This window comes from Balaenoptera physalus, assembly GCF_965194825.1.
Source record: "Balaenoptera physalus genome assembly, chromosome: 13".
Classification (NCBI taxonomy): Eukaryota; Metazoa; Chordata; class Mammalia; order Artiodactyla; family Balaenopteridae; genus Balaenoptera; species Balaenoptera physalus.
The window spans coordinates 23,016,103-23,037,165 of record NC_138892.1 but is presented as its reverse complement, the minus strand read 5'-3'; the positions used below and the strand labels follow the sequence as shown (position 1 = coordinate 23,037,165).

The 21,063-nt window shown below is 42.9% G+C and overlaps 1 protein-coding gene across 18 annotated transcripts in view; it reads right to left on the bottom strand.

Moving 5' to 3' along the window:
• Nucleotides 1–21,063, bottom strand: part of ANKS1B (ankyrin repeat and sterile alpha motif domain containing 1B) — a 1,150,138-nt gene that overhangs the window by 17,261 nt on the left and 1,111,814 nt on the right. For all 18 annotated transcript variants that reach the window (XM_082419292.1, XM_082419289.1, XM_082419300.1 and 15 more), the window contains one exon: nt 13,060–13,197. In XM_082419292.1, the coding sequence (XP_082275418.1) occupies nt 13,060–13,197 (138 nt within the window). The remainder of the gene's footprint in view (nt 1–13,059; nt 13,198–21,063) is intronic.

The following is a 21,063-nucleotide window of genomic DNA, read 5'->3' as shown; positions in this document are numbered from 1 at the left end:
GGCTTTACCCGGCACACTCATCATTTTGGTATTAGAATAACTGAAGCATAGGCTTTAGGCAATCTGTCCCCTAGGAAAAACTCTGGGCACCCAGGTAATTAATTTATATTAATTGGCACATCATTAGGATTTTTCTGTGTTGGAAACTCCTGGTTTGAAAATCTTTTGGGCTCAAGGGTTCAATGGCATATTTGCAAGAATATTCATCGTAGTTTAAAAATTTCCCCCTAATAGGGAACTGATTAAGTATACTACATAGATCTACACAGTGAGATACTAGGCAGCCATTTAAAATGAAAATGGAGGCATTTAAAAAACTGGTTAAAAGACTCAGTAAAAATTATGTATACATACACAGATGGTATCTGTCTATGTGCATAGAAAACAGTATATATCAAAACGTTACTAGTGGTTATCACTAAGTGTTAAGACCGTGGACAAATTTTCTCTTCTTTATACTTCTTTGTATGTTTTGAACTTTATTCAAATGACGAATAATTTTACAATCATAAAAAATAATAAGCTTTTGCGTTTTGAGCATTAAAAATAAGAGAAAATCTTCTAGCTCAAAATAATCTTATTCTTTATCCATCATCTGCCTTTTCCTTCTTTGGCAGAGAGGGTTGGGAACTGTTTTCCAGGCAAAATCCAGGCCCTGTTTTCTGGTGTTTCCACGGCTCACCCCCATGTACTAGTGGGGCTGGCCATCCATTTGGTCAGTTTTTGTATTGGATGTCAATTCTAGCATCTGCTCAGCTGAATTTTAGAATACTCAGTTCTTCCTTTAACCTGGAAACCTATTGCCTCTACTCCAAGTCCAGAGCAAAGAGTTGACTCTTCTGTCCAATTTCTATCAAACCCAGCTGGGAAAATGTTCTATGTGGACATTAGCTTATGGACATGCAGTCAGTCCACCCTTGTAGCCGTGCTAGGTTTGATCCCTGCACCAAATTGGACCACCTGTCAACTTGAACCACATTCTACTTCCTCTCATACAGATGATAAAGCAGTGGTAGCAGCAACTAACACATGACATTGTTAACTACACCCCAGAGACCAGCTAAGGGCCTGACGTGGATTATCTAATCCTCACAACCACCTTGTAGAGGAGGAATTATCATCCCCATTTTATGTGTGAGAAACTCATAATTAGTGAGATTGATTAACTTGGCCAAGTTCACACAGCTAGTCAGGGGCAGAGCCAGGATTCAAACCCAGATCTGACTTTAGATAAGACAGTGTTTTGTGCCACTGGGCTGTCCTGCCTTATTGCTTTCATGAGTCTGTTGGTGTTCTGCCTCCACTTTCACTGAAGGACCCTCTGAGGAACCATCTTGTGTTTTGGAGATTCAGCATATGAATGTTGGTAAAGACACCATCACACAATATCCCCTCCTGGAGACCCAGGACAAAAAGTTCTTTCACCATCGCATCAAAAAAACCCCAAAACCCTAGGAATAAACCTACCTTAGGAGACAAAACACCTGTACTCTGAAAACTATAAGATGCTGATGAAAGAAAATGAAGATGACACAAAAAGATTGAAAGATATACCATGTTCTTGGATTGGAAGAATCAATATGGTTAAAATGACCATACCTCCCAAAGCAATCTACAGATTCAATGCAATCCCTATCAAATTACCAATGGCATTTTTCACAGAACTGGAAAAAAAATTTAAATTTCTGTGGAAACACCAAACACCCCAAATAGCCAATACAAAAAAAAAAAAAAAAAAAAAAAGAGAGAGAAAGAAGAACAGAGCTAGAGGAATCAGGCTCCCTGACTTCAGACTATATGACAAGCTACAGTAATCAAAACAGTATGGTACTGGCACAAAACAGATACATAGGTCAATGGAACAGAATAGAGAGTCCAGAAATAAACCCACACACTTGTCAATTAATCTACAACAAGAGGCAAGAATATATAATGGAGAAAGGACAGTCTTTTTTCAATGAGTGGTGCTGGGAAAACTGGGCAGCTACATATAAAAGAATGAAATTAGAACATTCTCTAACACCATATACACAAATAAACTCAAAATGGGTTAAAGACCTAAATGTTAAGACCGGTATACTATAAACTCCTAGATACTATAAAATTCCTAGAGGAAGACATAGGCAGAACACTCTTTGACATAAATTGCAGCAATTTTTTTGGGGGGGGTCCATATACTAGAGTAATGGAAACAAAAGCAAAAGTAACAAATGGGACTAATTAAACTTAAAAGCTTTTGCACAGCACAGGAAACCATAAACAAAACTAAAAGACAACCTACGGAATGGGAGAAAAATTTGCAAACAGTGTGACCGACAAGGGATTAATTCCAAAATATACAAACAGCTCATACAGCTCAGTATCAAAAAAACCACAAACAACCCAATCAAAAAATGGGCAGAAGACCTAAACAGACATTTCTCCAAAGAAGACATACAGATGGCGAACAGGCACATGAAAAGATGTTCAACATTGCTAATTATTAGAGAAATGCAAATCAAAACTACAATGAGGTACCACCTCACACCAGTCAGAATGGCCACCAACAAAAAGTCTACAAATAATAAATGCTGGAGAGGGTGTGGAGAAAAAGGAACCCTTCTACACTGTTGGTGGGAATGTAAATTGGTGCAGCCACTATGGAGAACAGTATGGAGGTTCCTTACAAAAACTAAAAATATAGTTACCATATGATCCAGCAATCCCACTCCTGGGCATATATCCGGAAAAGACGAGAACCCTTATTTGAAAAGTTACATGCATCCCAATGTTCATAGCAGCACTATTACAATAGCCAAGACATGGAAGCAACCTAAATGTCCATTGAGAGATGAATGGTTAAAGATGTGGTACATATATACAATGGAATATAACTCAGCCATAAAAAAGAATGAAATAATGCCATTTGCAGCAACATGGATGGACCTGGAAATTATCATACTAAGTGCAGTCAGACAGAGAAAGACAAATATCATATGATATCACTTATATGTGGAGTCTAAAAAAATGATACAAATGAACTTATTTACAAAACAGAAATAGACTCACAGACATAGAAAACAAAATTATGGTTACCAAAGGGGGAAGGAGGGATAAGTTAGTAATTTGGGATTAACAGATACACGCTACTATATATAAAACAGATAAACAACAAGGACCTACTATATAGCACAGGGAGCTATATTCAATATCTTGTAATAACCTATAATGGAAAAGAATATGAAAAAGAATAGATATATATGTATATATATATATAACTGCATCACTTTGCTGTACACCGGAAACACTGTAAATCAACTATGCCTCAATTAAAAAAAAAAGTTCTTTCAGAATCACTCTCATTGAAGTTTTGTCTTCTGAGAGGATGGGGTATACTCACCCAAGAAATATCAAGCATGTAATGACTGTGTTTTCCTACTTGCCTTGACCTCCAGGAAGCTCAGAGCCAAATCTGTGGCTCACTTCTAATAACTATGTAGAATTCTGTGGTTTGCAGGTTGATGTTAAAACTTTCCCCTGGGTCTTGATCTTCCTTTTAGTGTGTATTTTCCCTACTTCAGATCTATGTGTATCTATCTATATTTTCAGATTTAACATACCTATTCATGTAGGTTGCCTTAAGTCCTTTATGGAAGGAGGCATAGTATAAATGGTGGTTGTTTATTCACTTAAATGTTTATTCGACAGCTTATTTTGTTTAACCCATTACTGAAAAAATGGCTGACAAGGTACATCAGACACGAGTCTCACATCATCTGGTGAAAGTGACAAAAAAGGAAGTGTGCTGAGGAGAGAGGGGACACCACAGGGAGAGAGGCCCTGCTGGCTTAGGCTGGGACGCCGCTGTTTACAAGTGGACCATTCTGATCTGTCTGCAGGCACTTTCCATTAGCAATAAAAAAAAACAAAAAACCAAAAACACTACATTTTAGTGACTAAAATTGAAGGAACAAATAATTGTATTCCATAGTCTCAGAAAGCTACAGGACCTGAATATCCTTTGGCTCCTGGGGGCCAGCAGAAGCAATTCCTGAGGTCGGCAGAAGCTATCCTCACCTGAAGAGGATGCAAACAGACATTCAAGGAAAAAAGGGCTGTATCTGTGCAAAGAAGCCTGGGGTGTTAAGAGGAGCCTCAGAGGTCTACTACACCAGTGTCAGTGAGTAAAGACCACGCCTGGATCACCTGCATGGGCTACGTCTGCCCTGGGCTGCCTGCCTCTGTACCTATCACTGCCACTGAGGAGATGACACTGAGAGGGGGTCTGGTCCCGGTGACCTTTAGGTCCCTCTCCACCTGGGAGCTCCAGGGTTCTCTGATTAGACGCTGTTGTCTGTCTTTTACCCAACCAACAACGGCTTCAGTTTAGCGATGTATGTACAGCTGATGCCATATGAAATAGTAGCACATTCCCCAAAGGCTGGACTGCAGGTCTCAACAATCCACCAGCCAGTGCACAGAGGTGCAGTGACCACGGGGCTGGCTTCCACCACAGGGGATGTCCTCACAGCAACGCTCACCCCAAAACTATTCTAAATGGCCAAGTATTTTGTCTATTATTAAATGGCTTTTATTCTTAACAATATGCCCGTTCCCCACCTCTCCCTTTGCCTGGTGAGTTACTGCTCAACCTTGAAGATGCACCTGGGGCATTACGTCTTCCAGGAGCCTGCTCTGAATCCCCTTCCCCGACACCCCAGGCTGCGCCAGGTGCCCTCCTCAGGTGGGCACAGCTCCACTGACTGTAAAGAATTTATTAGGATTTTCTCTTTATAGGTCCAAATCCCCCAGCCGGCTGAGCTCCTTGAGGGCTCTCCTCTCATTTGACTGCATCTCTAGGGCTTAGGACATACCAGGTGCTCAATAAATGTTGGAGGAACTGAAAAAAGGACGCTGCCCTGTAGGTCCCTAAGATAAGAGGACTTGCACCCCAAGGGTAAGATACGGGTGCCTGTGGATGGCCACAGCGCATTCTTCCCTTCTATCTTCTCTCCACAGGTAGATCCTAGCTGAACAAATGCTGAACCAGTGCAGGGCACGCCCTTTGGGCCTAAAGATAAAGGAAAGTGTTTTCAATACGGGTCTATGGTGGGGCCTCCAGAAAGAAGCCACGTTTCTCCTCTGGCTGTATTTTGCTTGTACATCTTGTTTTTTAAGAGGCAGGGTAGGTTTCATCTACCACTTGCTTCACCCACGTCTTGAGGCAAAAATAACTGAGAATATTCTGGCCATATTCACAGAATTCATTGACATTCCTTAGCTCTACCTACTTAGTTCTCTCAAGCACAAGTCAGAGATTAAGTCTTGATAGATTATATTTATAGAAACAAATACTGCCCAGTCGCAGGTCTTCAGCATTTAGAAATAAATATTAGGCATTCTGCTAAGATGCCTATCTAGTCCAGGGCTGACACAGCAACTGGATAAAATGCAGATAGTTTCTTTAGGGCTAATTCCAGCTAACTAAAAGAATCATGAAATTAATACTTCTCTCTAAATATAACAGGGGTACATGTAGAAATTTTTGAAAATATGTAAAGAAGAAAATTAAAAATCACCTGCAAAATTCTACTGCTGGGATATAGCCACTGCTACATTTTGGTTTCTTTTCCTTTTACATTTGTATATATCCACAAATACTTTTATAAGCTATATGAATATTTATGTGAATTTAAAAACAAAATTAGAATGATATTTAAGTGCAGTTTCATGAGTTGCTTTTTCATGCAACATTAAATCATGAATGGTTTTTGCGTGCCATTAAATGGTCTTCAAAAACCAGATTTTTAAAAATGGCAGAGCATTCCACTGCATCTGCTAAGGTTTCACGTCATGCCTCATCCCAAGTACATGAGTGCCATCAGCTCAGTGAAAGACTAAGAAAGGCTTTCTTATAAAGTTCCAGGTTCTCTGTAGCAATCACGTACTCACGCCTGGTGGTCGCCTGTCCACATGGAACCACAGCCTACGGTGGCTGGACAGCAGACCTCTCACACCCGTGCTGGAGGGGCTGGCCTGCCAGGGCAGAAGGGGAACACAGTCCATCTTTGTCCTGTCACTTGGCAGGGACTTGGGGAAAGGGTGTGCAGAAGAGCGAGCTGCTGGATTTCAGCTCCTCGCCATTCTTCAAAAGTAAAAGCTCCTAGCGGAGGCTACGGTAAACCCTTCGCCAACTTGTGATGCCTCCAAAGGGGCATTTATCACATTCAAGACCCTTCTTACCTACCAAGTTTTAACCCTTGTTGAAAATCTTTCTCAAATGGACACGACAGTTGATAAAAGTGACTTTTTCTCTGCTTATGGCAGATGACTAATGCCTCACCTCATCTTTCCAAAGTGCATGAACGAATTGTCAGGCCTCCAAGATGCCCGCATGTTCATACAAACTCAGCGCTCAGCTTCCAGCCCCTGTGTCCCTCCTCTGGGAGCCCTCCCCCTGCTGGGGCCAGCAAAACTGCAGGAGAGCACGGGCAGGATTTTACTGCAACCATTCGCTATGTCCCTGCTTCTCCCTCTGAACTCGGACATCCTGGAGAGCAGCGCGGTGTGCCTGCCTCACGGCGGGCACTCAATAAATGCAGAAATGTATTTGATACAGACTTGGACTCTTCCCCTCAGGGGTGGGATACCGCCGCAGCAAACGTATGTTGTAAACCGAAAACCGGGACGTAAATCCTCCCACAGGTCTGACGAGAAAGAACATAACCACCCCCGTAACCGCTGTTGCTGCTCTCCTGCCCTTAGAAGCTAAGACTGACTGAACACCACGTGCTGGACATGGACGTGTGTCATCTCACTTAATCCTTACGGTAGCCCTAGGCAGCGGGTACTGCTGTTATCTCTATTTTACAGATGAGGAAACTGAGGATTACAGGCATTCTTGCCCAAACTATGAAACTAAGAAGTGCCGACCTGGGATTCAAAACCAGGCTGATTCTAAAGGCGTCACCCCTAGACATGACATTTGATTTTCAGTTCTTTGGGAGGGGGCTATAATGAATATGTGTACGAATGCTGCAAAACAACCTGTGGAAAAAAATCAGAATGACTACTTTCTAACTTCATAGAAAATGGGATTGATTTAAAGCCCTGTTAACATCCATCTGCCTCACCCCTCAAAAAAATAGGGATGAAAGAAAAAAAGAGTGACTATTATTCTCTTAATATTCACCCACCTTTGGCTTTATGGCTTAGTTAATTCTCAACGATTTATGCCAATGGAGAGGAGGTATGGATAAATGTAACCCAGCAGTGTTAATCTATTTAATTTTGGGGCGGGGGAGGAGGTGGTATATAACGGCCATAGGACTGGGAGTGCTGCCGTGGTTTTTTTTTTTTTTAAATTTTTTGAATTTTTATTTATTTGGCTGCACTGGGTCTTAGTTGCAGCATGTGGGATCTAGTTCCCAGACCAGGGATCGAACCCAGGCTCCCTGAATTGGGAGCTCAGAGTCTTAACCACTGGACCACCGGTGAAGTGCCATTTTTATTCAATCACTCCTGCCACTGACTTGATGAGTTTCAGGTGCTGCAAGGGGCCAGGGAAAGGCTTCTACTTAAGTGTAGGTTGCTACTTTGTACGTGGGAGACTAGCCAGGGAAAGTGTTACAGTCCTATCTTAAGGGCTCTATGCACTTTAGCATTTTCTTACATTGCCATTTATTTTCATAGTATCATAGTCCAACAGGTTGAGGGCCATTTTCAGGTGGAGAAAATGAGAATCAGAATGAAAGAGACCACCTACCTCCACATACAGTATTAATTTCATTGTCAGAGGTCAACTAACATCAATGATAACAGAAGTTCTTTTGCACTTGTAAATTCCCACTCTGTGGGACAATCTCTGCAACATAAGCCGTAAGTACTTTCCATTCAGAACCCCACGCTACTCCACGAAAAGAATCTCCGAGTTTAAGAAAGGGAGAAATGGTCAAAAGGCACAAACTTCCAGTTATAAGATAAATAAGTCCCAGGGATGCAATGTACAGCATGGTGACTATAGTTAACAGTACCATACAGGCATACCTCGTTTTATTGCACTTTGAAGATATCGCTATTTTAAAAAATTGAAGGCTTGTGGCACCCTGCATTGAGCAAGTCTACTGGCTCCATTTTTCTGATAGCATTTACTCATTTTGTGTTTCTGTGTCCCATTTTGGTAATTCTGGCAAGATTTCAAACTTTTTCATTATGATTATATTTCTTACGGTGAACGGTGATCAGATCTTTGATGTCACCATTACAAACAGATTATGACTTGCTGAAGGCTCAGATGATGGTTAGCAGTTTTTAGCAATAAAGCATTTTTAAATTAAGGCATGTACATTGCTTTTTTAGACATGATGGTATTGCACACATAACAGGCTATAGTACAGTGTACACATAATTTTTATATGCACTGGGAAACCAAAAAATTCATGTGACTTGCTTTATTGTGATATACGATTCATTGCAGGAGTCTGGAACAGAACCTGCCGTATCTCTCAGGTATGCCTGTATTGTACATTTGAAAGTTGCTGACAGAGTAGATCTTAAAGTTCTTATCACACACACACACACACACACACACACAAAATGTGTAACTATGTGAGGTGACGGATGTTAACTTGTGCTGATCATTTTGCAGCGCATACATATATCAAATCCTTATGCGGTACATCTAAAACGAATACAGTGTAATATGTCGATTTTATCTCAATAAAACTGGAGAAAAATAAAGGGCTCAGGAATCTCACTTTCATTAAACTGATCATGACAGAGTGGTTGACTCTGGTGTTCTTCTTCCCCTGCGCTTAGGTTTGCTGGTACCTAGTGATGGAGAAGGACTATAAAATGCTGTCCCCCTGCTGACCACGGTTTCCTGCATTTTGTCATCTCTGTTTCTCCAGTTTAGATCCTTTCACGGCCCACATTCAGCCAAGAAAGCACAGGAAAGAGGGAGCCTCGTCTCCCCCACGCACCGCCCACCGGCATCAAGACTTTGACATTCTCTACACATTCCACAACCAGTCTAAGCCATATACACTGAAGGTGACAGAATTTGGGAGTTGCAAGTAAGAGAAAAATGAGCATGGCTAAAAATATCAAAGACTGCAAACATGTTCTTTATAGAGAAGTGAGAGTTAGCCAGGGTTTAGCGGCAGTCATGGCTTTTAATGCTATTTAAACAAAATAAACCTTTCATATTTTAGAACTAGTGAATGAGGTCCCTCCCAGATTTTTAAAATAAATCTGACAGTCCCACAGAGAATGCATCAAAATCTTTCTAATCTACCTATCTCCATTCTATGTCCTAGAAATCTAGACTGAGTGAATAATACATAGAAGATGATAGTTGCCAAATGATCTTGGTTTTATCTATCTCTTTCCTATGGTGGCCTTTTAAGGATGATCACTGCAGCCTTGGGATCTGGTGGCTGCTGAAATACCCATTCTCCCTCTTGCAATCTCAGCGGCATGGATTTTCCCTTCATTCATTTGAGATAAGAGTGGAGAAGAGAGAAGCTGAATCCGTTGTTTTAAGCCTTATAACTCCTGGTCTTGTAACACATTCTTTTTTCCTACACAGCCCTACTCTCTTCCCCCAAGTTTTCACTGCCTGGAAGGTGGAGGCTGGGCAGCCTCTTGTTCTGTAGTGGATGAGATGTGTCCCACTGGGGAGGTGACTAGAAATCAGCTGCCACCAGCTGATTCTAGACTAGTGAGTCTAGAATGCAGAGTAGGTCTGGAGCACGCCGGTAGGTACATACTGGCTTTTCTTGGGAACGCTAATTCCCTTTCTGCTCTAGTCTTTTAAAATTTTCATCTACCTGTCATTAAAAACTGAAAATATCACAAGCTGAATTTAGCATAGATTCTAAGTCATGGAAACAAGCTTAGAGAAGATAAAGCGTAACATTTCCTGAAGTGTGTTCTGCAGCACGCCACCTCCGTGAGAAGCTCTCCCCAAAAGAGGCTACCACGGCCAAATGAACTTGGGAAACCAGGGTCACTCCACCCCCTCCCGGTGTCTGAGCCTACTAAGGGCTCCGCAAGGTCCCAGAGTAAAGGAACTACGTTAAATTCACATGCTCCCTTCCAAGACCACAGGATTTCTATGGGAAAAATGCTCTGAATTTCAAATCCAACTCTCAGTAAACTGGAAACCTCCTAGACATCATTGGGTTTTCTTGGTGATAAGAAATATTCATAAAAACTTCTTGCGACCCATAAAAGATCTACAAGGTCAAAGTAGCAATAACTGCAATTAAAAATGCACATGTACTCATGCACATCAGCTGAAAGACTACACGTATACTTAAGGTATTCTTTTCTTTTCTTTTGCCATTTGGGCAGCCTGGGGGACTGATTCACACCAAAAGAATTTTAAGGCTTCAAGACTGGACTGCATATTGAACTGCCCTACATAAAGATACAAAATCCATGCTCAAAGAGGTTTTTTTTAGTGCAAGCAAAGCTTGGTGCATCTCAAAATTGCTCGAAGGCCCACGTCAAGGCTGGTGGCCTTTGTTACTATTTTTGAAGTTAGACAAACTGTTCACCTACAGAGGATTAAAATGGTCGATTTGTGGTGTAAGATGAAAATCCTCTGGAGCTGAAACCAGACTCCTAACCTAGTGAATGTCTACATTAAATCAAACATATGGATGAAAAGACAAAAGGTGAAGCAATTCTCCACTCGTTTTCCAAATGTATCAGGAACATCATGTTGATCTTAAAACTAAACAGTTGACTATTTTTTCCCCACATTTCACTTCTGTATTCTGGCGTCACATGTACACACACTAAAAAAACTCAAGAGGCCAGATGGCCCACGGGTATCATTTTTAGCTTATTGTTCAATAGAGAACAATGTTTTGGATACTCTTATGAAGGCAAATTATATATTACTCTAAAATCAATTTAGAAAGAAATGCTGCAATACCCAAGGGAAGGGTGGAATTCATCCTGACAATTCTGGAATACTAATGTTGACATTCAATGAAAACACTATATAGATGCAATATACCAATAGAAAGCCTACAGAGTCTATGCTTTCTTCCTATTGTTTCTATTTTATTTTTTCTTCTATTTTTTTCAATTCTTTCACAAGGGCAGTGGGAAAACTTCGGACCATAAGTACACTTCTAGAAAATCTATCTTATGTCTTTTAGCAGAAAAAGTCCAGGCTGTAAACTGTGAGGTCAGCAGGCAAGGAGAGAGAAGAGGTGGTGCGGGGGAAGCGAACACTGAACACGCATTATTTATGAACGCTCTACAAACGTTCCTTCATTTCAATCCCAAAGAAAACCTGTAGGGTACAATCACTGTGCCTGTTTTATAGACAAAGGAAATCAGGACTCAGAAAAGTCCTGCAACTCGTCTAAGACCCGGGAGCAGGCAGCGAGTTGGGATGTGAACCCTGAGCAGGCTGCTCTATGACACCAAGGCAAATCCCAGAGGAAGGTGTATCACGCAAACCAAGATGTATGTGGATAGAATGGAACTTCGCTGTTTTAAGAAACAACTGCGGGACTTCCCTGGTGGTGCAGTGGTTGGGACTCCGAGCTCCCAATGCAGCAGGCCCGAGTCTGATCCCTGGTCAGGGAACTACATCCCACATGCATGCTGCAACTAAGAAGCCTGCATGCTGCAACTAAGAAGCCTGCATGCCGCAACTAAGAAGCCTGCATGCCGCAACTAAGGAGCCCACCTGCCACAACTAAGACCTGGTGCAACCAAATAAATAAATATTTTTCAAAAATGCTACAAAAAGAAACAATTGCATTTCACAAGAATGGCAAGTTATGTCTAAGGCACCAGAAACCTAATGCTGACATGGCTTTAATCAACACTGTTGATCCCATGCAAACAAACGCATCCAGAGATATCTAGAGCAGCCTTGGAGGGCTTGGCTTTGCGGTCCTTACTGTTAACACAGACCACCTGTATATTATTCTCCTCATGCCTCTTAAAATAGAAAAAAAAAATTAAAGGCACATGGCATTCTTTCCTGTTTTCAATCTTCAAAACTTGAAAGGGATGGGCCACATGCAGCCCGATACAACGTTCTGGGCATGAGCCTAACATCCCTTAGGATGGGGTAAATTCTGGGTTACTGTGGTCCTTGGTCCATGGGAGTTTGTCAGAACTAAAAATGATTGCTTCAAGCAGTCTTACCCATGATATTGAACTGTGGGCTGGCCTCTCAAGAATATATTATACTGCAATTTCTGTGTAATTCTTTAAACGTGTATTTCAAAACTTGAGCAGAGCAGAATTGTCAAATTAAAGTGACATTTTAGAATTCTTCTGATTACAAATTATTTCATGGTTGTAGCTGTCTCTGTTCTGTCTGCTTCAAATTTAGAATGCCCAATGTACTACAATGGAGTTATCCTCAAGCAATTTGTACCATCTTGAAGGTATAAGAAGGAATACTTGTTACTTTCTAGAATTGCTTCCATTTTCCAAGTTTGTAATATATGGGCTAGTTTTTAGACTTAATGACAAATAGGACCATAGGTAGTGTAACACCATAAGGACGTCATTACAAGACCAACTTCTGAATATGGGCCATATTCAAATGGACCAAACCTTGCTGTTCCCAATTATTATTTATAAATGTCTAATTTAACTACTATTCAATATAGAAAACCACAAATATTGCATGAGGCACTGAATTTATTCTTCCTCCAAACAAACCTAGACTATCATGCCCTACTACTTAGAAATGGCTACCAAAGAAACCAACAGACATAGCAAAGGAACAGAAAGGCTGGAAGACATTTACTATATTTTGCTACCAGAGAAAGAAAGGAACTCGTCTGATATGAAAAGTGAGGTTAGTAACTGAGCAATGACGGTTCAGATACTGGATAGAAGTGGAGTTCTAAATTTAATGAATGAATGAAAAATACAGAAAAAAGTCAGAAAAGCTGAGTCTGCAAAATACCTTACACCAGGTATACCTTAAAACTTGGTAAACAAGCCAAGCATCTAAATTGCAAGCTGGGCTTTCAATAAAGTCCAGGTATATTAGGGAAATATTTAGTCTGTCCAAAGAGGGTAGTTACTCACCACATCGAAGGCAGTAAACACGTGACAGTAGTGGTGATTGGACTTCAAATCTTTTGTGATATAAGCGAATGTTGAGAGGTCTTCTGGGTCCTGGGCAGCACAGGAGATATTACGAATTTCATGTTCGGCAATTATGTTCTGGAAGAAATGACACAAACGACCGTTGTTTTCCTCTGCAAACCAGCATATTTTAGAACCAAGGTAAATGATCTGGGAAGCAGTTGCTTTCCCTCGTCCTAGAATGTTCTAGAGTAGCAACATTCAAAGTGATTCAACATACTATCCGTGGGCAAAGGTACACCAGGTCTGGAAGGAATGCTTTCGTTTAGTTAAAAACAACCTAAAATAGTCCTGTCCTGGAGCAGCAGTTCTCACATGGTGCTGTGTGCAGAAGCAGTCTGGGTGGCAGACACTTTAAAAAAAAATAGTAACTACTAAGCATTTTACTGTTTCCATTTTCCATGTAGAGTCAGCGCTGCCTCCTGCTAACTCTGTCTGGAAAGGATCACCTGCCATGTTGTTCTGCCTGCTGGGAGGCTGATCCCTCACCATCTTTTACCTGTTGTCTTGTGCCTGGCCCCTAGCTCCCCAGAGCCAAGGCAGGCAGGCGAGGGCGCGTCAAGGCGCTCTCTCTTGAAGACTCCGTGGAGACTAAGGTGTAAGGCTGGGATGAGGGAGACACCACGCTGCACACTAGATGCAGCGCCCTGTGGATGACGCTTTGCTAACTATACCCGCTGTGTATAATTATGAGTGGGTGCTGCGGTTATCCTCATCATCAGCTCACAGGTGGTGAAACCAGTACTCAGACAGTGTAAGTTATGCAGGGCAGGTAGTGGAACTGGGCCTGAAATTATGTTGCAATACCTCTCAGCCCCACCTCTCGCTCACTGGTTTAACATAATTTCATTTTTTTCTCTCGGCTAGCACTTTTTCATGCCATCTCCCTGCCAGACCCCTCATCCCAACCTGCCTCTAAGAATAATCGGTGGGAGGTAACTGAGGAAAGGGTTAAGTACCATTATCCCGAAGCACAAAATAACCAAGGAGCATCATCTGGGCTGCAAACCCAGCCAGAAACTTCTTTTGATACACTGATGTATCACAGAAGCAAAAGATTTCACATAATCATGCAAACATTTCTTAACCTCACAATATCCCATTTATGTTTTTGCAGTTGTCATAGATCTAAAACCCTCAATGCTTTAGTTACCCTAATTGCTTTGTAACTGCACAGTCTTAAATAACCTGAGCGAATATAATGCTCCGTGTACACCCATCAATGCCTAAAAATGCTTACAAAATGCCCTTTCCTGCCAGCGCCCCCAGCAAGTACTTCACACCCCTCACTCTACTGAGCTGTGTGGTTGGTAAGCAATTACAGAATTAACACATAAAAGAAACTTAAATTAAGACATTCTTCACAGTGACCCTGTATGTTGACGCTACATGCAGCGCTGTCAAAAATAACTCAAATTGAAATCAGAATCCCATAAACAAGTAACATCCTATCGCAAGACAGAGTTTCAAAATAGAAGGTCCTGATCCTCTTCTGGCACCCAGATAGCATTTCTTCAAGGAGAAAACTAAATTAGGAACTCGTGAGTCTTAAATTTAAAATTAATGAGATCTGCGTGGTCTTCATAGGTACGATGTTAGCAGGTGCTGAGAGCCTCCACCATCATTTTAATTGGGGGCTGCTATTACTTCGGGAAGTCTGTGGATTTGGTCTCACCTGTCCAGGATCCACTATTACTGAAAATAGAGCATTGGCTCCAACTTTTAACTAAATTGGCATTTTGTGTTCTTGAGATTTTTTTACTAGCATAAGGTTGATCAACTTCTCGGGAAAGTGTTAACAGTGAAAAGTGCCCTGTGATTTTTATTGCACTGAATTCCCTGAATCTTGCCAATTCACAAGATGTCACTCCTGACAATTTTCAATGGTGTGTGACAGCACTGTGGCCCAGGGAAAAATTGTAAAGTAGGTAAAGTGTATCTTTGGAGATCTCTCTTAATCACGAACTGCATGTTTGCGTCCTCCCCAAGTTTGTATCTTGAAATTCTAGCCCCCCAGTGTGATGGTGCTTGGAGGTGGGCCTTTGGGATGTGATTAGGCCATGAGGGTGGAGCTCTTGTGAATGCAATTAGTGCCTTTACAAGACGAGGCAAGAGAGCTAGCTGGCTCTCTCTGCCGTGTGAGGACACAGCAGAAAGATGGCCATTTATGAAGCAGGGAATGGGGGCTCTCATCAGACACTGAATCTGCTGGTGACTTCATCTTGGACTTCCAGCCTCCAAAACTGTGAGAAATAAATATTCATGGTTTAAGCAACCCAGTCTATGGTAATTTACTACAGCACTATGACATTTTTCCTCTTTCTGGATCCTCCCTCCCAATTTTCTGGAAACCGGCCCCCTCTTCTCTAATCTCCAGGAGCCCAGGGCTGTCTTTTAACTCTGAGGCCTGCCCTCCTCTGTGTTGCTCCATGTCCCCAAATCAGCCTCCTCTCCCACTGTTGAAACTTTTATTCCTCTGTTCCCATGGTCTAAACTAGAGGAAAGGCAAGCTAATAAAGATATTCTACAATCAGTTAAGAATAACTCATGTAATTGGCACTCAGTCATCCTAATTGGTACTTAAAAAATTTGCTTTTAAATGAATTCATAGCAATGGACTGTGTAGGGAGGTATTTTGAACAGAACTTCCTGATATATCCGTGGTGCTAGAATGTGGTGAGGACCTGGGACCTCACTACTGATGTAACTGAGCAGGGGCCTTCTCAGGACATACCCCTCCCTCATGTCCTCTGCTGTACCTCCTCTCAGAAGTACCCAGATAATAGTATCTCATGCATATTCCCTGAGTTTTTCAGATGCTCCAAAAGGAAGAAATTAACTACTGATGATTATGAGCATGTAGCCCCCAGACCTTCCGGTGCCTAAGGATTGATCACCATCAACCAATCAGAAAACTGTGCACGAGCTGATCACATACTCTGGGACGCCCCTCCCTCACTTGGTCTTTAAAAATGTTTTGCTGAAACCCTTTGAGGAGTTTGGGGGTTTTTTGGGCATGAGCCACCCATTCTCCTTGCTTGGCCCTGCAATAAACCTTTCTCTGCTCCAAACTCTGACGTTCGGTTTGCTTCACCTCACTGTGCATCGGGCACACAAATTTGCGTTAGGTAACACTGAGACACTGCCATCAGTCTGCACTGCCCACCTCTGCAGAACAGTGAGGCTAGTTCTCTATGTGTACGATGATTCCAAGACTAAGGATACTACAGCTGTAGATGGAATGGAGACTGCACAGCTGTTTCCTCCTGGGAGAAGTCAAGGAAGGATACATTCCACCCTGTCATTAGTGGCTCCTCCATAAATTAAAAGCTGACATCTTCATGAGGTACAGGTGATGTTCCTCAGTTTACAGTGGACACCTTTATGCGGCTGAGCCGCCATATCTAAGCATGTTCTAAGGAGACAAGGGCTTTTAAAAGGCTCAAGCCAGGACTGGGGTCACCCTGCCGCTTCTTTGGCTAGAAAATTTGGCAGCTCAGTACCCTTCAACAGGGAGAGATTCTTTTTCTTGTCTGTTGCCTTTCATCAGGTAGAGAAATAGCTAAAGAGGTATCTGGCTGGTGGGTGTAGAAGAGACTTGTTTGGTTCAGCCAATTACCAGAGAAGGGGGTGTGATAACGAAGTGATGGAGCCTAGAAACTGGCCTCTCCCTGCTTCCCTCGCTCCTGACTACAACAGGTAGGGCCCTTCTCTGAGTCTCCTCCGCAGGCCAGGCCTTTTCTGAGGGAGACAATGCAGCACCCCTCCAGAGAGCGCCCCCCACATAGAGGCAGCAGCCCTGGTCGAGGGCTACCTGGAGGAGACCTGCAGAGAGGGTGGTGCAGATGAGAACGGCACACACTCTTAATTTGACTCTGAGCTTTTTAGAAATATGTGCTATAAAAAACAACTGGCACTTGTTTAGGCAAAAGTTCCAAGTTAATCTGTGCCTAAAAAAATAGCATAAGCCCTGTTTGAAGCTGATATTCAAAACAAACAAACTGGGCTTCCCTGGTGGCGCAGTGGTTAAGAATCCGCCTGCCAATGCAGGGGACACGGGTTCGAGCCCTGGTCCGGGAAGATCCCACATGCCTCGGAGCAACTAAGCCCGTGCGCCACAACTACTAAGCCTGCGCTCTAGAGCCCACGAGCCACAACTACTGAGCCCACATGCCACAACTACTGAAGCCCGCGCACCTAGAGCTCATGCTCCACAACAAAGAGAAGCCACCGCAATGAGAGGCCCATGCACCGCAACGAAGAGTAGCCCCCGCTCGCCACAACTAGAGAAAGCCCGCGTGCAGCAACGAAGACCCAACACAGCCAAAAATAAATAAAATAAATAAATTAAAAACAAACAAACTAACAAACCAACCCAGGCACTACATTGTTCCTAATTTAGCTGGATGAGAAGACTGAGGAGGGGGTCAGAGCAGGAAGGCAAAATGCAACCCACCTTCAGCCAAGCACTGGACGTGGGGATGGTGTCACCTCTTGGAAGACCCTGCTGATCTGAAGATGGGTCTGGAACTGAGCAGTTGTAGCCCTCTTGGCAGAATGCCATGCTAGAGTACCTCTGGGCTATGGATCTGCAGAAAGCTGGTGTGATTTACCTATAACATTTTAGTATAAATCTAACCCAAGTTCCATTTTTAATTCAAGATCATTTTCCGCTTCTTCCTTCTTATCAGGTTTAGTGATTCATTTCCCAAGTTGCTAGGTAACAGGTTTACAAGTTTACAACTAGGCACCTAACCCTTCTCCACGAACTCAGCCAAAGCTGCTACTTTATATTAGAGTAAAAGGAAAGAAGTGCTTTGCTGGAGGGTTCATCTTTCACACAGTCTAATGGGGGCTAATAGGAGTGGAAGAGTCATTAACACCTAATTAAGTATCCACTGCACTTCAAACGAATTGGTGGAAGGTAGCATGGAGTTAAAGTGCAAAAGCGTTAGGTTAGGGAGTGGGAAAGTCAAGTTTTAGTCCTTCTCCATGACCAGCTAGCTGTGTGACTGCAGGGCAGTCACTTAGTGAAGGTCTGAGGCCTTCGATTACTCTATGCGTCCAGTGCAGGCTGAACACCCCCTCTATCTGACCAGGGTAGGGTTACAGAGATGCAGCGGTTAAGAGAGGACTGTTTAACAATAAAGTACAGGGGACTTCCCTGGTGGCACAGTGGTTAAGAATCGCCTGCCAATGCAGGGGACATGGGTTTGAGCCCTGGTCCGGGAAGATCCCACATGCCACGGACCAACTAAGCCCATGCGCCACAACTACTGAGCCTGTGCTCTAGAGCTCGTGAGCCACAACTACTGAGCCCAAGTGCCACAGCTCCTGAAGCCTGTGCGCCTAGAGCCTGTGCTCTGCAACAAGAGAAGCCAGTGCAATGAGAAGTCCGTGCAGTGCAACAAAGAGTAGCCCCCGCTCGCCACAACTACAGAAAGCCCATGTGCAGCAACGAAGACCCAACGCAGCCAATAAATAAATAAATAAATAAATAAAATAGATTAATTTAAAAAAATGATGAGCTTTTGAAAAAAAAGAGAAAACATCAAACATGAACAATAAGCTGTGACTTCTGGTTGTGTCTTACTACAGGCTTAGTGCTCACAAGCACCTCAAATTGTGAGGTCTTCACAGATGTCTATGCGTCACAAGTCCTTCACTTCAAATCAAAGTGGCTCCCCCCAGATGCTTCCCAGGGGAGGAATCTCTGGTACAAACCGAAAGCAGGACCTGGCGTTTATCAATCTGCTCCTTTCCTGCTGTGGGTATTAATTAGAGGCTGGTCTTTGTACAGGACCAAGTGGCATGCATGATGCCACTGCGGACACTGCAGGATGAGCACAGTTCCTTTCATACCACAACCTGAGGACGATCCTTCAACACGGGCTCCTCTGCGTCCCCTGAACCCAGGCCTTCAGCCCTGGCTGGCGGTGTTTCTCAGCCTTCCCCAAACTCCACCAACGCAGCTCTACACTGTTTCTTTCTTCCACCTTCTAATACAAGCTCTCTGCTTTGGCTTCTCACACACCAACTCCTAAGACCACGGCCCCGAGTCACCCACCCTCTCCCTATCCACCATTAGACTGGGGTAGGTCACTACGTCACAGGACACTGGGATGGGGACCCTGTGTAGCCCCAGTATTGAAGTCAATGTCCCCAAATTCCTGAAAAAGTCAGGCACATGTTGTCATATAGTCATAGAGAGGTTGGCTCCACCTGCTACCAACATATGCTCTTTGCCTTTGCTCTGGATTTTGAAAATAGGCTGAGGACCACACTGTAAGGACCTGAAAGAAATGCGGGCCTTCTTTATTTAGTGTCTTTATTCACACAACTATCTTTTGCATATCTTTCAGTGCTTAGATTTCCAGAGTAGTCATTAGTGAGCAGAGATCTATGAATAACTCATCTAAGTACTGGCGACTGAAGCAGAAGCATTTCCTCAAAGTCTGGGAGATCAAGATCTACAGCCCTTGATGTGTCTGTAAGCAAAATGCCACAGAGCCGACAGCGCTCTCTCCTTCCTCTGATGGTGGAGAGTGGGTTAGAGAGGATGCAATTAATACAGACACACCCAGTCATACCACCAGCTTCATGGGATGACAGCCTTAAGACTCTGGAAACTTCTCAGGGCAAATACCATTTGTTCAGACACTGTCAGAATCCAAGCCTGCTAAGGTTGTTAATCTAAGAGAGTGTCAAACTCATAAGCTGATAACATATTGCCATTTATGTTTTTCGAAATGCGGTAGAGACAGTTGCTCCAGGTTAGGTAAAAAAAAATCCGAATGCCAAAGCCTTTCTTGAAATTTAGATGCAGTGATAGCAATGTTATCTTCAGTCAGAGTTCCATAAAGTTTTGAAACTTTTAAAGCCAACTGACTATAATCTAGGGCTAAAGGAAGTTTGTGCACCAGCAACTAAAGTTGCTTCCAAGAAATAAAAAAGCAAATCAACTGGGATTTTTCTGATCAGAGTTTCCATAACTGTAATCTGACAGCTGTAACTGTCAATGACATATTGCCGGGTTGAAGCATCATTCCACGTAGGGCAGCTGACTCTGAGTGTGCTTTGGATATCATCAACCAGCATGATGAGGCTGAGTTATCAGCTTTCTGCTTGAGTTTCAGAACTGCTTCTAAACCCGGGGGGTTGTTCTAAGTAGACTTGGAGAGCTTGGGCTTATCTGACTGCTGACGTAGCAATCTTCATTACAGAAGACAGAAATCGGGAAGGCTTTGAATTGGTCGATTCAGATGCTCAGGTTTATTATAGATGGTCAAGAGTCACTGCCCACGGGACGTTTCCCTGGATCTAAATCCAGTTGCCGTGGTCCTAAGTTTCCATTGTTTAAATTCACCTGTTTCATGACTTCTGTTTCCTTTCTCCAGAATGGAGTGGGTCCAGCTGGGAGGACTAGATAGGCAGTCCAGAAAACAAATGGTGTTTACCAATGGGCATCACCTCATTTCCCCTATTTCTACACTTTATTGGTTGGAAGGATGTAAGACTGAAATGCAGGACTTGGGGGTTTTGGAGGAGGAGCAAGTCAGGTTTGAATTTATGGAGGGTGGGAGTGGTCATACCTGAGTTTTCTAGTCTAGCACCTGCACTGTCATCTTTGCCAAGAAAGGACACTTTTAAAGTAAAATGCAACCCAGATGTCTACACTCGACCTTAGGGCCCACAAGCTGTTCCCACTGTGAGTACAAAGTCACCGCAGAGTCACAGCACGGCCTGAGCTTCTTTTCTGATTGTCTCTCTTAAGAAAACAATACAGTTGGAACCCTCTCTTCCATCTCAATAGTTGAGAACGAAATGCAATTATATGATGTAAACACCAGAGCATGGGTTCCTTGTGTTAGGTATTCATTACATACATCAAAAGAAAGGACAGGCCTATCTCTGGAGAAATGATAAGACAAATGTTCTAGCCCT